A 15961-nucleotide genomic window follows, 5' to 3' on the forward strand; every position below is an offset into this window, starting at 1 on the left:
TATTGCTTCAAAAATGGCTAAACATGACTTCGGAGTTTTTCCAAACGTCATACTTTTACGAACTCCTCCCAGGGCGTTGGCCCTAAAAAGCTGAAATTTGGTGAAAATGCTACTGAGGAGTGGGACATCAAAAGTTATCCAAATTACATTGATACCTCTCACGGTCTCTGTGCGGCGAAGCCGCAAACTGTAGCAAGAATTTCAGAAATCTCCCATATTTAAAATTTCTGCCGTTTGCGCAGATAAAGTCCGAATTGCGTCAAATTAGAATCAGTTGTCAAACTCTTTGCCCTAAACCTACTTGAAGTGAAATAAATTCATTTGGCGCCACAGCGCCCCCTACAGATTTTATATGGAGGTTAAATGTTTAGTTTTGCGAAATTATATGAAATTTGACACACAACTCAATTTTAGCATCCCCATCAAAAAAGTCAATGAGACCCATGTCATAATTGTTATGGCGTTGCCGTAACGATGACCGAAACCTTTCATGTTATTCCAATGGGGAAATCGCCAGAACATGTTTACACTTTAGACTTTCACAAACTCCTCCCAGGGCGTTAGCCCTATTAACCTGAAATTTGGTGAGACTCATCTTCAGGGGTGGACCATCAAAAGTTATCCACATTTTCATTCAAAGAGTCACGGTGTCTGTGCGGCAAAGCCGCACATTTTGCCAAGAATTCAAAATAAAATAGTTTTTTGATGGTAAAACAAAGGGGAGAAGATGTGACAGCGTCACAGATTCAGCAGTAGGCGTAATAAAAGGACAATTGGGGCCCCCTCCTCTTGCGGCGTGGCGGCGGCGTGGCGAGGGCCGATCATTGCCGCTTGCGGCTATATTTATTACTTATTTTCAGTAAATGCTGAATGCACAAAAATGTTCTCATTCTTATTTATTTTGATCTCACTGCATCTCGAGGCACAAGAGCTTGTCCCATTCTTACAAAAGAAGCCAATCTTTAGTATCAATGAAACTGACAATTCAGGCTGATAAAATGAAACTTGGGTTTTGTTCAAAGAATTCACCCTGAACAATGGACATGAGAACAGTTTGAGGACCGCTCCTGATCTTGTTATGATATTGTAAGATGCACTAGAAAACTCTATTGCAGATATGACCAAAGTGTACTATGCATTATTAATGAAAGCTTGAAATAAGAACAAGGGATGGGACTAAATCTTATGCCACAGGATCTCGTGAGATAACATTGTGTCTTGTGTCGTGCGTCGTCTTGTGGAAACTGTAAACACATTAGAGACCACTGTCTGAATCAGGTGCTTTATTTGTCACTTTTTCTTGCTGAGATAAGCCAAAGTGTTCAGCATCTCATTGAGTTTGACAGCAGAGGGCCAATCTGGATAATGAAGGGTAATAGCTCATGTTGTTTTTGTGGTACAACTGAAGCTTTTTCTACTATTGCCACAAGGTTGAGTTTTCTCTTCATTTGTTTACATTTGGCTTGGATAAAAAATGGTTAAACGCTTGTGAGTTTCATCCTTTGAGAAGCTGTAGTTCCAAAAAGTAGTGCTACTTCTGTCCAAACCTTGTGGACCCTGTCGTGTGTCGTGTGTCGTGTGTCGTGTGTCGTCTTGTGGAAACTGTGAACACATTAGAGACCACTGTCTGAATCAGGTGCTTTATTTGTCACTTTTTTCTTGCTGAGATAAGCCAAAGTGTTCAGCATCTCATTGAGTTTGACCAATCTGGATAATGAAGGGTAATAGCTCATGTTGTTTTTGTGGTAGATCCAAGTTTTTGTTTGGTGACTTAACACCTTTTAATCACACACTAGACTGAACAAAGCAAGAAAGTGTCCTAACACAGCCTTTCTACTCTACTATGTTGTTTCTCACTCTTCCTGCTGATAAAGAGGTGAAGTTATAGGTAAAAAAAAATAAGCAACTGAATTTTATGGGAATGCTGTGTTGTTTTGGATCCAAATGTTGGAAGTTTTAAAGATAAATGGAAATCCACTTCTCCTCTTCCTCAGCCAGCTGCCTAACTTACTCTAGCAGGCAGCAGGAGGGGAAGTGGTCTTAGGAAAGTATGCTAACTGATGTTTATTTATTGTATTGAAAACTGCTGTTAGTGTGCAACGAAACACCGCTCTGCTGAGGTTGTGGCTGTCTCCACCTGGCTCCCAAAACCTATAATAGACATCAACTCAGATTATAGCATGTCTCAGGGTTTCGACAAGAGCGTCTTTAGATCTTTTGCCCCACTGTGCTGGGTGTAAATACGGTAGACAGCGTTTTTGTCACATACCCTTTTCAACTTGATTAAGAAGTTGCTGCTCTGTTGTTAAACTAGAAGCTGTTTGACAGATGTTTAGAAAAGAGAGTCACTTTGCAGGGTCCAGCGCGAGTTCAAGAAAGTGTGTGGTCATTCGCAGTGATGGCCAGTGTGCACCAAACACTGTGGTTTAAAGGGGTGAAGTGGAGGACAAGCCAACCCCTGCTGAACGCTCGCTGCCCGGGGCCAGATGTGATATGATGGTCAGACAAGGAGTGCGAAAGGAACAGGCCCCTAATTTTCATCTGGACATGCTTTCAAACGATGCATGAACTGGAGTAGTGGCTTATCTAACTGTGGTTGGAGTAGACCAAGGATTCAACCACAAGGAAAACTCTTCCCTTTCAGGATATGTCAATGGGCCTGGTCTTGATTAAGAAGAGTATTCTGACTGCTATTAAATGCAAATCTATCTTTGCTGTATGGTCAAACTATTAGTATACGGCAGAAAGCCAGAGAAAATGTGGACAATGTGTATAAAATACAGAAAATAGTGCAATGCAAATCTTTTAAATCTGGTAAATTCACCACAATTTAAAGTGGGGCGTCCGTAACCCGCTTTTCTCTGCCTTTAAGAAGAGTTCCTGGTCCGTTTCCCGCACATTATTTTATGGATGTAAAATATGTGAGGATGATCAAATACATCCAATAACAGATCATTATTTTTGCGACTCATAAAAAGCCCTGTTTAACCCTCTTCACACTAAAACTTTTTGTGTGTCCTTTAGAAAATATAAAGGCTAATAGACGGTACGCTACAAAGTGCCAATATCTTATATCAATATCTTTTTTGGCAATGCATTTCCTGTTATTATGACATGCGCGTGTGAGCCGAATGCCCCGTATCACTAAAGTCCATGTGACTGCGATAAGGACGAGTGCTCAGTGATCCTGCTGTATCTCATGTGGACAAACAGACGTGTACAAACAAATGTTGGTATCCAGGCAACTGATGGCAACAGGCTCTCTAGTTAACAGTATTAAGCTCCCTAAAATAGCGATGAGATTGTCTTCTTTCTGCAGCATTTGGACACATTTCAGTATCTTCCCTGGCCAAATAAGGACATTTTAGAAGATAGAAGTGAAGACGAGAAACTATGAAGTCAAACTGTGAGATTTACCACTGCCGGGCGGCTCATAAAAAGACTTCTACTTTTTTTCCCATATTTGCTGGCTCTCATCGTACGAACTTGACATAATTTGTGTTGGATTCCTTGTTTTTCTCATTCCGTACCCTGTATTTCCGCTGTGGTCGATCTTGGAGAACAGATGCGAGGCAGATCCACCACCAGGTTTCAACTTTTCTGACACAAACTGAAAATTCCGCAGCCTGGGAAAGTGTATTTGCGTACGAATTTCTTCTTAATTTTTAGCACGTTTGATAACTTACGGCTGCGATACAAAAAGTGTCTGCCCCGTTGCAAAGGGTGCCGGTTTAATTTCAGCGAAGAAAGGTTTTTATTACACACTTGTCCGTATTAGAAGTCAGTGCCATATGCCAGACTGTTTCTCTTGGCTCGTAAACAGATAGTGGGCTGTGGAACTGTGAGACGCGTAGTCCTGGGTAACTTGGCAAGTGAATGGAAACAGGAGAAGTTTTCGGTGAATAAGCTGTGTTTTGTTTGTTTGCCGGGTAAAAAATGATTACATGTTTAAACTAATTCATCATATGATCAGGCATTAAGGACATTGATTGCGTTTGTGGATCAATTGTACACTTCAAAACTCATCGAGATGTGAATTGAGGATGTTTTTCACTTTCCTCCTGTTCAATAATAAGTGAAGTTTGTTCTTCTTGCGCACAGTATAAAAGGGTTAAACACTACATTTCACCATTTAAACGTTATGAACATGATTATATTTAAGATTTTTTAAATGTTTTCTATTTTTTTCCCACTTTGGCAATGTTGGTGACATTTCTGAAATTAGTTCCTGGTGCTTCCATAACTGTTACCTGGCAACCACACTGTAAACAAGGGCCAAATTCCACTACATTTATGGTTTGCCAAATGATAATACCTGATAACACCTTTATTTTGTTAAAGGATTATTTAAACCAGGGGTGTCCCACCCATTTTCAGCTCATGAGCCACTTTTATATTCAACAAAGCTACTTTTACTGTCAGTATTAAACAGGTTTTATTTTTGTTTAAACATAATTTGGCTAAGGAAACACAATGAAGGCTTTCATTAACAGCCTAATATTGTTTTCATATACAAATAAATATAAAAAGGAGAGAGAAAATCTGCTGTTTAACTAGAACATTTAATACAGCTGGAAGTTTGGCTTGCATTATTTGGTTCTGGTGATCAGCTTTAGTCCTTCCAAATTAAATAATTACACATTAGAGACTGTTTTGTGGAAAGTCCTTCAGTCTGACTTACATTACAAGTCATTTGATCTTTAAATTCTACCAGACACTAACACAATTGTGTTGTTTTACTGACTACTTAAGTCTGTTTATTATTTCAATCTTATATACATTATCAAATATCCAATGGAATATTTCTCATTTGTTGTAAAGTAAAGCAGCCACAACTGTCCAGAGTGAGGCCCAGAGCAGGACACTCGAACCCCGAGCCAAGGAGCAGATTTTCCTGGGACCACCCTAGAAAAGAGTTTAGGAGCTGAATAAGTGTCAAACCCTTCTGCTTTCCCTCTTTGTCCTGCTGATGTTGTAAACTTACAAATACCGGGTACATGAGTAAAATATTCCGCTAGTAAAAGTATCACATAAGAAATTCTTCTTTAAAAATAAACGTTTTTTGCTAACCCTAACCCTAACCCTAACCCTAACCCTTGGTTGCTCAAACTCAGAACCTTAAGGCAGAATACAACCTTTAACGTGCTAAAAAGAAACCTCAAACTATCAGAAAATACTTTGTACATTTTAGCCCAGTTGAAAAAGATGGTGGAGAAGAAGGCACAGACACCTGCTCCCAAATATACACCGTCCAAAAAGAGAAGTCGCTTGCAAATACAATAGGTCTGAGCCTCCAGCTGCAGGTGAGGATCTTTCACCTGCAGCATGGTATATAAACCAAGTGATGCAGTGAGTGGCTTCTCATTTCTGAAACAACCATGTGGAAAGACAAATCCCGTGGTCATGGAAAAGATGTTTGAGAAGGGTCAAATCATTAGCATCAAGCAGAAACTAAACAACTACAGATCTGACCCACAGTGAGAGTGTTTGGGACGAGCTGGAGAAGGCTTCGTGCTATCGTAAAGTACAGATTCCTAAAGAATTCACTTGTACTTTCCACCTCTGGGAGCAGCAGGGCCAAATTGATATGGAGCGTGCAATGCTCTTTGTACATTTTTGTATGCGTGATATTTTTCCATAATCAAAGCCATGAAAGGAAAAGAAACATGCTGGATATTGTTAGTGGTAAGTGTAAAGAGTTTGACTGCTGTTTACTGGTGAAGCGATGGGTGTGGCTCTGAGTCGGTGCCAGCCCGTGTTGTCCAAAAGGAAATGTGTGAGAGCGTGTTGACTGTTAGTGTAATTTGGCAGAGGCAGGAAGGATGCCAGGGGACATACCGGAGGCCACGGTCCGGAACAGCCTCACTTTTTCAGAAGTATTTGTGATTTGTTTTCATGAGTAATAGGAACGTATTGTCTGAAAGCGCTGGGCCTAAAATAATGCATTGTTAACAAGGGCAGCTGCCTCCATTCAAGGTTCATCAGAATTATCTTAAGGAACTCTGAAATCACAAACCCTCAAATTATTTAATGACAGCAAATTGTAGTTCTAAAACAAAGCAACCTCAAAGATTTATTTGCCATTAGTGATTCATTTATAATCTATTCTATTTATTTCTTCTCTCTTTCTCCCTCTCTTTTTCTCTCTATTTTCCTCTACCTCTTCCTCTCTCTTTCGCCTTCTCCCCCTCTTTCTCTCTCTTTTTCTCTTTTTTAATTTGAAGACGTACAAGTACAGAAACGTTCAACTACAGTAGGTTCAGTTGACAACCGCCATTAAAAGCAACAACAACAAAAACAACAACAACAACAACAACAAGAGGTTCTGAGTGTGATAATTCATTTGTTTTAGTGCAACTACAGTAGGTGGCAGTAATCTAACACTATGGATATCAACCGCCATAAAACACCAAAGAAGAAGAAGAAATATTCTGCTGCTTTTAGGAGTCAACTGATTTGACCATAATCCTATTAAGATAACAATTGTCACAAAAATGAATGGAATGGGTCACACTGGATCATCCCCATGAACTTAGGACACACCCATGATCTATGTTTTCAGACATACCAATGCTTTTACATAGTTTTTGAGTAATTACCCATTCTGACTTTCCAAAGAAAACGTTACAAAGGCCTGACTGAACAGATGCCCTTTCTGCACAATGTATTAACTCTTAAAAAACTAGTTATCTTTATTCATCCTTTATTGATTATTTGTTTTGCCTCCACAGACCATCCAGTGCCCCCAATAATGGAGCTAATGGATCTAAGGTAAGAATATTAAAACTATTTTTAACTAGACGTAACTAGACGTGGGCGGGGCAATATATAAAAACATGTATACTGGTATTATTGTGAATGTTGTTTTAAAGCAATGATGATGCAAACATTGAATATTGTGCAGATAGTTCATATTACATTTGGAATATATTTTATAGCAAAAACTAAAAAAGGAAAATAAGTTGTAATCTTGTGTGAAGTGATGTGTCTTCACAGATAAAGTTATAGTATATCACATTTGTCTGATTCCTAAACCTCAAAGAATGAATTTAAAGACGTTTTAACACATTTCTGTTGAATTGGCATTATATAATTTTTGTTAATATCATTAATACCCTTAACTATAACATAACCTTGATTATTGCTATAAAGTCTGAGATTAAAAAGCCATGGCTTCTTTAACATGCTCCTTCACCCAGCCAAGCCATGATGTGCACTTTTGTGTCACGCACGGTTTGATTGTGTATTTGCATGTTGTGTGTTCTCACCCTCACCCAGGTTGAACCTCAGGCGATCATTAAGCCTGTGCCAATCACCCACACTCCTCCTCCAAACGCCACGCCCTCCATCACCACTAAAGCCCCAGCTCAGCCCAGTCCTGCTGCATGCAACAAGACGCCTCGGCCCTTTGGAGCGACCGTCAGCGCGGCCACCACGACTCCCCCCAAAGTAGCCTCCATCCCGTCCGAATCGTCCGCGTTCACTCCAGCCACCTCGTCCCAGCCCGGTGTCCCGCAGCCCTCCGTCTATAACACCCCCATAAAGCTGTACTCCAACACTAATGCCTGCGAGGTGGTCATGGGGCAGACGAGAGGCCTGCTGGAGAGCCAAGGCCTTTCGGAACACGTCAATGGGTATGCTCAAAGTCAGTTCAGTCAGCGCTCCCGTTACTGTGGCCAGTAATGGTCAAACACGTATGTTTTTGAGGCCCTGAGCGCAGTCTTTCATTAAATACTCACTAATTTTAATGGAACATACATATATACGTACACACACATACACACAAACCTGCTTGTCTCCATGGAGATGTTATTGCAATGCCTAGAATGTTACACAATATGGCGTTAAACTGCTCTATGTGCATCTTATTCATTGCTGGTGTTTTTATTACCCAAAAATACCTTTTTACTAGTGCTACACATCTTTTCATCATTCAATGTGCGCTTATGTAGATCATGTTTTCCACCAATTGCGTTGACACTGGAAAGGGAACAAAGACTAGACAACATTTAATGACGTTTCAGTCGTGCTACATCTGTAGGAGTCTCGACCACACCACACTGTGGCTTTAACAGGCCCGTTTCATTATGTGCCAGCTGCCCTCTTCTGCTTTGATGCTCTTTCTAAAGCCAAGGATATACAGCCTGAGCACACGAAGCCTGTTTGCCTGCGAACACTTTTATTTGAATGCCTGTACCACCGAGTATTTCAGTGCAATCTCACAGTTAACCACTAGATGTCAGACAATGCTCCAAAAATTGCTTTTATTCTTAAGCGTTGACTGAGTTTTTGAATCCTCCATGTGTTTGTCTGCTTGCACGCACTTGTGTTTGTTCATTCTCTCTGAAGGGCCATTCATTTCTGCCTCATTTTAGAGCAACTTTACTCTCATTCTGTTCTTTTGGCCTCTTTCTCTTTTGGTCATTTTCCGTTTCTGCTTCTTTGCCCACAGGAGGAAGAAGAGATGCATACCAAGTTAGTGCTGTGAATGATAATATTCTGTATGTGGCGCAGTAGCTCTCTGACCACGTGGAATGTGATTATAGCTTTACCTCCTCTCCCGTTTGTGATTACCAAAGGCATGCTAGGACCCTCTCAAAACCTCACATCCAAACTTGTCCGCTCTCATGAAATGTTGAAAATGATCCATCTCCGAAAAATTCATATTCTTAAAAAAACTCACCAGATTTTGTGTCAGCTAACATGGTATTTTCTCTCGAAGCAGCTACAGGCCTGTCAGGACACTGATCCATGTTTCTACTGTACAGACAGAGGTGGATAGAGTAAAGTAGTGATCCAAGAAATGACTCAACTTGGAGTAAGAAGTAACTGCATGAGTAACTGCCTGGACATATCATTAAGTCACTGTAATTATGATTGTAAAACCTGTTTTTAAAGGATAAACCACAAATATCTCCCTTCCTTGGTGCAAGACAATGTAATATTGTAATATTAATAATGTAATATTGCCAAAATAAAGCTGTTGTCACTAGACTTACTCACAGTTGGAAGTAACAAAAACTCAAATGGCAGTAAAAATGGTGTCTGAAAACTACTAAGAAGTACTTTGTATTACAACTTTATTCAAATAAATGTCCTTGAGCCTCCTCTGTGTACAGTAGTTGAAGTGAGTCAGTATTTAATCTGTTGTACATTTTCCCACTCAATGTCTCATGTCAGTCATTCAAAGATTATATTGTACAGTATCATACATTTTCCCCTTTTCCCACCCATGTATTACATTGTGTTTTATTGTTAGCTCCACCTTGTGGTGGAATGTTGTCATCACGGTTTACAAAAGAATGTTAATGTAACTGTAAGTGCTCCATTTGATCCACTGATCCAATTCACATTGCTAAGTTTTGGAGGTGCGTAATAGCCCAAACATGTACTCAAGTAAGAGTAAAGTTACATCAAAATACTTTTCACTACTTGAGTATTGAGTAACAGTTTGGGCAGAAAATGTAGCCAATTTAATCTGCTTTATTATTTGAGTTATTGCATTCAGACAAAATCAGACAAACATAAAACACATGGTATTTAGAAAGAATAATTAAACACAAGTAAATACAAATTTTCATCTTCACATTGTTGAATATTTTCAACATACTTGAAGGAGCAGTAACCAGTTTGTTACACTGTCAAATATATTACTCAAGTAGGAGTAAAAGTGCAGTGTGTGAAAACTAGTTTTCTCAAGTAAATGAATAAATGTGACTGAGTACTAATACCCACCTGTGCTTAGTTTATTGTCTGATAGTCCAGAGCAGAGAGGAGTTATGTGAAAGTAAACTCTCTAAACTGTCTCTACTCTGTTTGCTGTCTGCAGAGCTCCTCCTCCCACAATGCCAAGGAGGTAAATGTGGTCTCAGTGTGGAGTGTACTTTTATTCAAGCATTAAATTGCATGGATTTTAAGTGTCTGTGGCACAACTGTCTCCTTTTATCCACATCATAATTACTACTGGATGTGTTTTGTGTGTTGTCAGGAAAGCCCCAGTGCCTCAGTTGAACCATAGTTCTCCTCTCAGCGATGCCAGTAAGAAGCGCCTGATCGAGGACACTGAGGACTGGCAGCCACGCACTGGCACCTCGCAGTCCCGCTCCTTCAGGATCCTCGCCCAAATGACTGGCACCGAGAAGGGTTCGTATCATAACACCAAATACTTTTCAAAACGGATTAAATAGGATTAGTTTATGTCATATTTTAATTGGCTGAGCTTAAGATGAGACACTGCAAGTGAATAGTAAATGTAAGAAGTATTCATCCTTTTCATATGGTGTAAATATCTCCAAAAGTGTCCATATTTGGAACATATAAATCTGAAAAATGGTTATTAATAGGATTAAGTTGCTTCTTGCTTTATTTTGTTAACAAATTAGATCACCGGTAGTTTTGGAGCAAACTTGTGTTGTATTGAAAATTTGGATAACAATTACAATTTTGCCCCATTGTTTGGAGTTAAAACTTAAATAACTCAGACTTTGAATTAGATATCAATAAATCCCTCAGGACAGTTTGTAAAAAATCTTGTTCAGTGCAAGATTTTAAGGGCTGATCTTCATGTCTCTATAGGAGATAAATGCATTTGGAGAAAACAACCTTTGAAGTTAAAAGTGGATTACATTAACTAATAAACATCTTTAGGTGATTGGACAATGTTGTGGTTTCCAGGTAGAGACTTGTATCTTTGCCCGTCTCAACTTACCCGTAATTGTCCCAAAATGTGGCTGTACAGAGAAGAAAAGACTAAAAGCTCTATAGAGGAGTAGTACAATCAGTGCATGGTTAGTCCGTGGTTTTGTATTGCTGTCACCAACAATTATGACATTTATAGTGAGTGATGAAGATTGAGATGAAGTGTGAAAAGAGATGTGGCTTCCCTCTATTTGGTTGAATGCTTAAACCAGAAGGTTGTGGAAAAGAACTGCTTTTACCATTTCACTTTTCATAGACGTTTTGGCATTTTGTGCTGTTAATCATTAGTGTTGAAGGATGTTATTCCATTTGTGTTTAATCACATTTTAACATTCGCTTTTTGTTTCCAGAGCAAACTCCAGAGACAAGTGGAAAGAAGTAAGTTTTTTGCCTTTCTGGGGCCAGTATTTGATTCCTCTTATATTGTGGTTACCCTGCCTGATTTTGTGTTCAGGCTTGTATTTCATAGTTAAACCTTGATTTCCTGATGTTCTGGTCTAGCCATATTATGCTTCATTTAAGAGGGAGACGGTAGAGCCACACACCGAGCATAGCCAGAGGATTTGAACCGCTCTCCTCTGTCTTAATCTGCAGTAAACATAGTGTGCCTTCCGTAGCAGATGTTCAAGCAATCATGTGCCCTTCACCAGGAGCAGTGGCTAATTTAGTGGTTTGGAGGGTAATAGTCACACTGGTGCTTGTCCTGTCTGCTCTGCTTGCACCACAGACACAGCTCTTTCCTTTGGGCCTTTTCTTTATGGAATGATGCAAGTTACTGTAAGGAAACACCATCATATGCAGTTATTTCATGTCAGTTTTGTCTGGAATGGTTCCTCTATCAATTATCACCATGTGTTTGTGAAGCTTTTCCCCCACCTTTTCAACATTCACTTCTTGTCATTTTTACTATGTCCTAACAGCAACTATCCTTCTTTTTTCCTTTCCCTCTTTTATCTTGTCCTGTGCTAGAGCAAGCAAGCTGGACCCAGAAGTGATAGGCCACAAGTACAACAAGCTAAGGGACTGGCATCATGGCGTCTCAGCCCGAGTGCTCAATGTACAAGAGAATTGTTCTCTTTTTCCGTAAAGTCTTTGTTCATTGCCCACACGGTACTACATTTGCAAAGTAGTCATAATTGTACCAACAAAATACTTGTGATGTAATGATACAAAGATTTCTCTGTGAAGCACTTTGTGAAGCACTTTGTGAAGCACTTTGTGAAGCACTTTGTGAAGCACTTTGTGAAGCACTTTGTGAAGCACTTTGTGTTGCTTGGGCATGAATGGTGCTTTAATAAATGTGCCTTGCCTTACAATATTATTTATCATAACACTACTTATCATTTTAATATTTATTGCAATATTATTTATCAAAATTGCCATTGGCTCTGTAGTTCCCTCTTTTTTGCTTACCCTAAAGTGCTTGGGATGTATTTATTATTACTATAAAGTCCACTAAATTGTCTAAGACTTTTGATGTTGTGATAAAATATTGCAGTTGCATCCCTACAAATGATTTGGGTAAATTAGGCCTATTTGTTTATCTGTCACCATCTGTTTATCTGTGACAGATGCTCAACGAAACATGTCAAGGAACAAAACAAACTTTTTTGTCTTTACAAATGAAACAAAAAAAATACATTTAAAAGAAGACCTGAATTTAATCAATGCGCTTATTTGTATACATTTAATTTAAATGCTGGACATACAGACGCTGAGAAGGATTGTCAAAGCTGTTGGGAGCTGTGCATGATCACACCTATATCTTTAACTTTTTCTGTTCAATTTATCTTCCTCTTTTCTTGTATTTACACAATAAATCTTTTATTCTATGCCCAACTTTCTCTTTGTTTTCTTTTCAATTCAAGTTTTAATTCCTATTTGCTTATCCAGTGACATAATGGCAATGAATCTTTGGCTAAAACAATGAAGGACAGAATCCTGAAGCAGAACATTGACCAGGTTCAGTTATTCAATTAAAAGCAAAGCCATCAGAGAATATAGAGTACAATACAAGATGAGACACACACTTTCCTTTGTAGTATAAAAGTACCATTAGCTACAATTCAATCTGGAAAGATTGATATTTATTATGTTATCCCGGGGTGAATAGAATAATGTTTGTAGGAGGGAAGTCAAAGAGAGATCATAGTACCGGTAATAACATTCCCCCGGAGTCTAGACCCTGGTGGTGAGAAGAGGAGGTGTGTGTGTGTGTGTGTGTGTGTGTGTTTTCTAATTCTCATTTCCATTTTTCTAGTACAAAAAGTGAAACATTTGACCTGTTAATCAATGATTAGTGTCATATTGAATTGTGCTGCAGATACAAGAGCACATGATGGTACCATATGCCAGTAATTACTCAGCCATATGTCATAGTGACCCGCCCTTATAGACCAGCAGTGTGTGTCCTCATGTTGGTGCACCCATCATTATTTAGGTTCTTAGGTTAGGTTCTGCATCACTGCACATTTTCCTCTTTCTCATTGAAGTGGATCATAAACGTGGACAAAAACATGTATGTAATAAGCTAGCTGTGATTTTATAAAATGCCTGTATTTTTTTTTTTATTCTAGGGAACCAATTGACAAAGTTGCTCCTGCTGTTCACACATCACCTGCTGCAAAACCCTTCTCCAAATCTGCACCTTCACCCAGGAATGGGAACATGGCTTTCAAGAGCCCAGGATCCCTCACTGCCTCTTCATCAGGTAGAATCACTGCAGATTTTTCAAGTGCTGTTTATTGATCTGTCCAGCAGAGGGAGACATTTTACTTGTAATGCCCATCCTGGTTCCACCCGTGTGTGCTATTCCCCCCAGGATGTTCTTAAAAAAAGTTAAAAAAAGTGAAATTGAGAGTGAAAGTCTTTATCTGTGTGAAAGGTGCTCTGTAAGTCAAGCTAATGTTGCTGTGGGAGCTCTGGCCAATTGTAGCAAATATTTACTAAAAGCCTTTGGGTGAGGGGTCATTATTAGTAATGGTAAAACACAAGGGAGCTGTTCGTTACTGAATAGATCCAGTATGTGTTTACCAAATTGGTGTGTATTTGTGAAGCTACAGACCTTGAAAAAACACATTTCACTTCAAAGAAATGTGCAGAGGACGCGGGCGAGCCCACTGTAGACCAGTGTTTACTCTGTGTCAGATTATCACTTTCTTGACTGCACGGATCTGCTCGGATCTTAATAAGTTTTTAAAAACTTCTGCTTAACAAATATGTGTCTTAATTAAATGCATGCACAAAACAAAAGAAACCCCTTGCTTAATACTTTCGACAAAGCACAAGGCATGTTCACATAAAATTACAATAAAACTCGAAATATTTTGGACCGAGGTAAAAGATCTTTCCATTCAGCCCCCACAGAAGGACAAAAAGCTAGTAAGCTTAAATTACTAGTGCAGAAATTATAGTGAATAGTGCAGAAATTGTTAACTTTTTAAAAAACAGACCTGATTAAAAGTAAATTTGGGGTTCACCCTGTGACGAGCTGGGCCCTGTCCACGGTGTACCTGAGGCCCGCAGTCCCTGGGTTAGGCTCCAGTCCCTGGGTTAGGCTCCAGTCCCTGGGTTAGGCTCCAGGCCCTGGGTTAGGCTCCAGTCCCTGGGTTAGGCTCCAGTCCCTTGGGTTAGGCTCCAGTCCCTCGGTTAGGCTCCAGTCCCTGGGTTAGGCTCCAGTCCCTGGGTTAGGCTCCAGTCCCTGAGTTAGGCTCCAGTCCCTGGGTTAGGCTCCAGTCCCTGGGTTAGGCTCCAGTCCCTGGGTTAGGCTCCAGTCCCTGGGTTAGGCTCCAGGCCCTGGGTTAGGCTCCAGGCCCTGGGTTAGGCTCCAGGCCCTGGGTTAGGCTCCAGTCCCTCGGTTAGGCTCCAGGCCCTGGGTTAGGCTCCAGGCCCTGGGTTAGGCTCCAGTCCCTGAGTTAGGCTCCAGTCCCTGGGTTAGGCTCCAGTCCCTGGGTTAGGCTCCAGGCCCTGGGTTAGGCTCCAGGCCCTGGGTTAGGCTCCAGGCCCTGGGTTAGGCTCCAGGCCCTGGGTTAGGCTCCAGTCCCTTGGGTTAGGCTCCAGTCCCTCGGTTAGGCTCCAGTCCCTGGGTTAGGCTCCAGTCCCTGAGTTAGGCTCCAGTCCCTGGGTTAGGCTCCAGTCCCTGGGTTAGGCTCCAGTCCCTGGGTTAGGCTCCAGGCCCTGGGTTAGGCTCCAGGCCCTGGGTTAGGCTCCAGGCCCTGGGTTAGGCTCCAGGCACTGGGTTAGGCTCCAGGCACTCGCGACCCCAACAAGCGGTAGAAAAGGAATGAATTAGAAGTGATTTTTTTGCTGCATTACTGACTGACCTTTCTTGACATCTGTATAAAATAATTTTTCACACTCAGAAAAGCACAGTTAGATTGTTCAGTTATCTACGGGTGCCAATAGTTCACTTTCTGCATGATTGTTAAGTTGTGAATTCTTTCTGGAAATGAATCCCAAATATGAATCCCAAATTAGAAAAAAAAATGAATAGATCCTTTGTCAATATTTTCCAAAACGTTGGTTATGACAGTTATACAAGGAAACAGATAAACAGGCTCTTTATTCACAGCAGTAATATTTGGTCATTAGACACCCTTTCTTTTGCCTTCCATTTTGCCAAAGTCAGTCAGACAGCACTGCCGGGGAAATGTGATGTCCCGCTGTGATTGACTTGGATGTCTTCTGCAGCGTGACTTTTTGCTCCTTATCTTCCACACACAGCTCGACAGCGCTGACAGACTAACAAAAGTTCATTTCATCTGCTGTCCTACTTAATGTGGCTGCGCTCGCAATCTCGCCTTCTGCCAACGGATTCGTTTAGAGAAATTTGCCCCTCCAACAGTTTGTCATCTTTCACCACACTGAAGCAGCTTTCACAGAGATTAAGTCATGTGACACCAAATAAAAATATTTGAAATTGTGCCTATATTCCATCCCCTTTTCCTTTCAGCTGATTGTCCGAGTCATTGTGTTGTGTCAGATATTGAAGGCAGTTTTCCCTCCACCAATGCCTTTTTTCACTGTTTTGTCTGCTCTCTTCTGTGATCTGATGAATCAGCTTTAACACTTTGCTTCGTTTGATATGGCCACATTCAATTTCCCTCCATTTATCATCTTCACATTTGACATTGAAAAGACATGAGCTCTGCTGAAATGTTTTTATAGCCCAGGAGAATAAAAAACACAGGTGATGAATCATTGAGGATGTTGAGTTTACCCTTGGAGAGAGTCGTTACCTTGGAGAAGTGCTGATGCCTAGTAT

At 40.4% G+C, this 15961-nt stretch overlaps 1 protein-coding gene across 1 annotated transcript in view; it reads left to right on the forward strand.

Moving 5' to 3' along the window:
* Window positions 1–15961, forward strand: part of pdlim5b (PDZ and LIM domain 5b) — a 39428-nt gene that overhangs the window by 19403 nt on the left and 4064 nt on the right. The window contains exons 4-8 of the mRNA XM_072455489.1: window positions 6732–6771; window positions 7279–7634; window positions 9989–10143; window positions 11049–11076; window positions 13275–13408. Of these exons, the coding sequence (XP_072311590.1) occupies window positions 6732–6771; window positions 7279–7634; window positions 9989–10143; window positions 11049–11076; window positions 13275–13408 (713 nt within the window). The remainder of the gene's footprint in view (window positions 1–6731; window positions 6772–7278; window positions 7635–9988; window positions 10144–11048; window positions 11077–13274; window positions 13409–15961) is intronic.

This window comes from Eucyclogobius newberryi, unplaced genomic scaffold (genome assembly GCF_026437365.1).
Source record: "Eucyclogobius newberryi isolate DKJ021-1_F unplaced genomic scaffold, fEucNew1.0.hap1 SCAF_2, whole genome shotgun sequence".
NCBI classification, from domain to species: domain Eukaryota; kingdom Metazoa; phylum Chordata; class Actinopteri; order Gobiiformes; family Gobiidae; genus Eucyclogobius; species Eucyclogobius newberryi.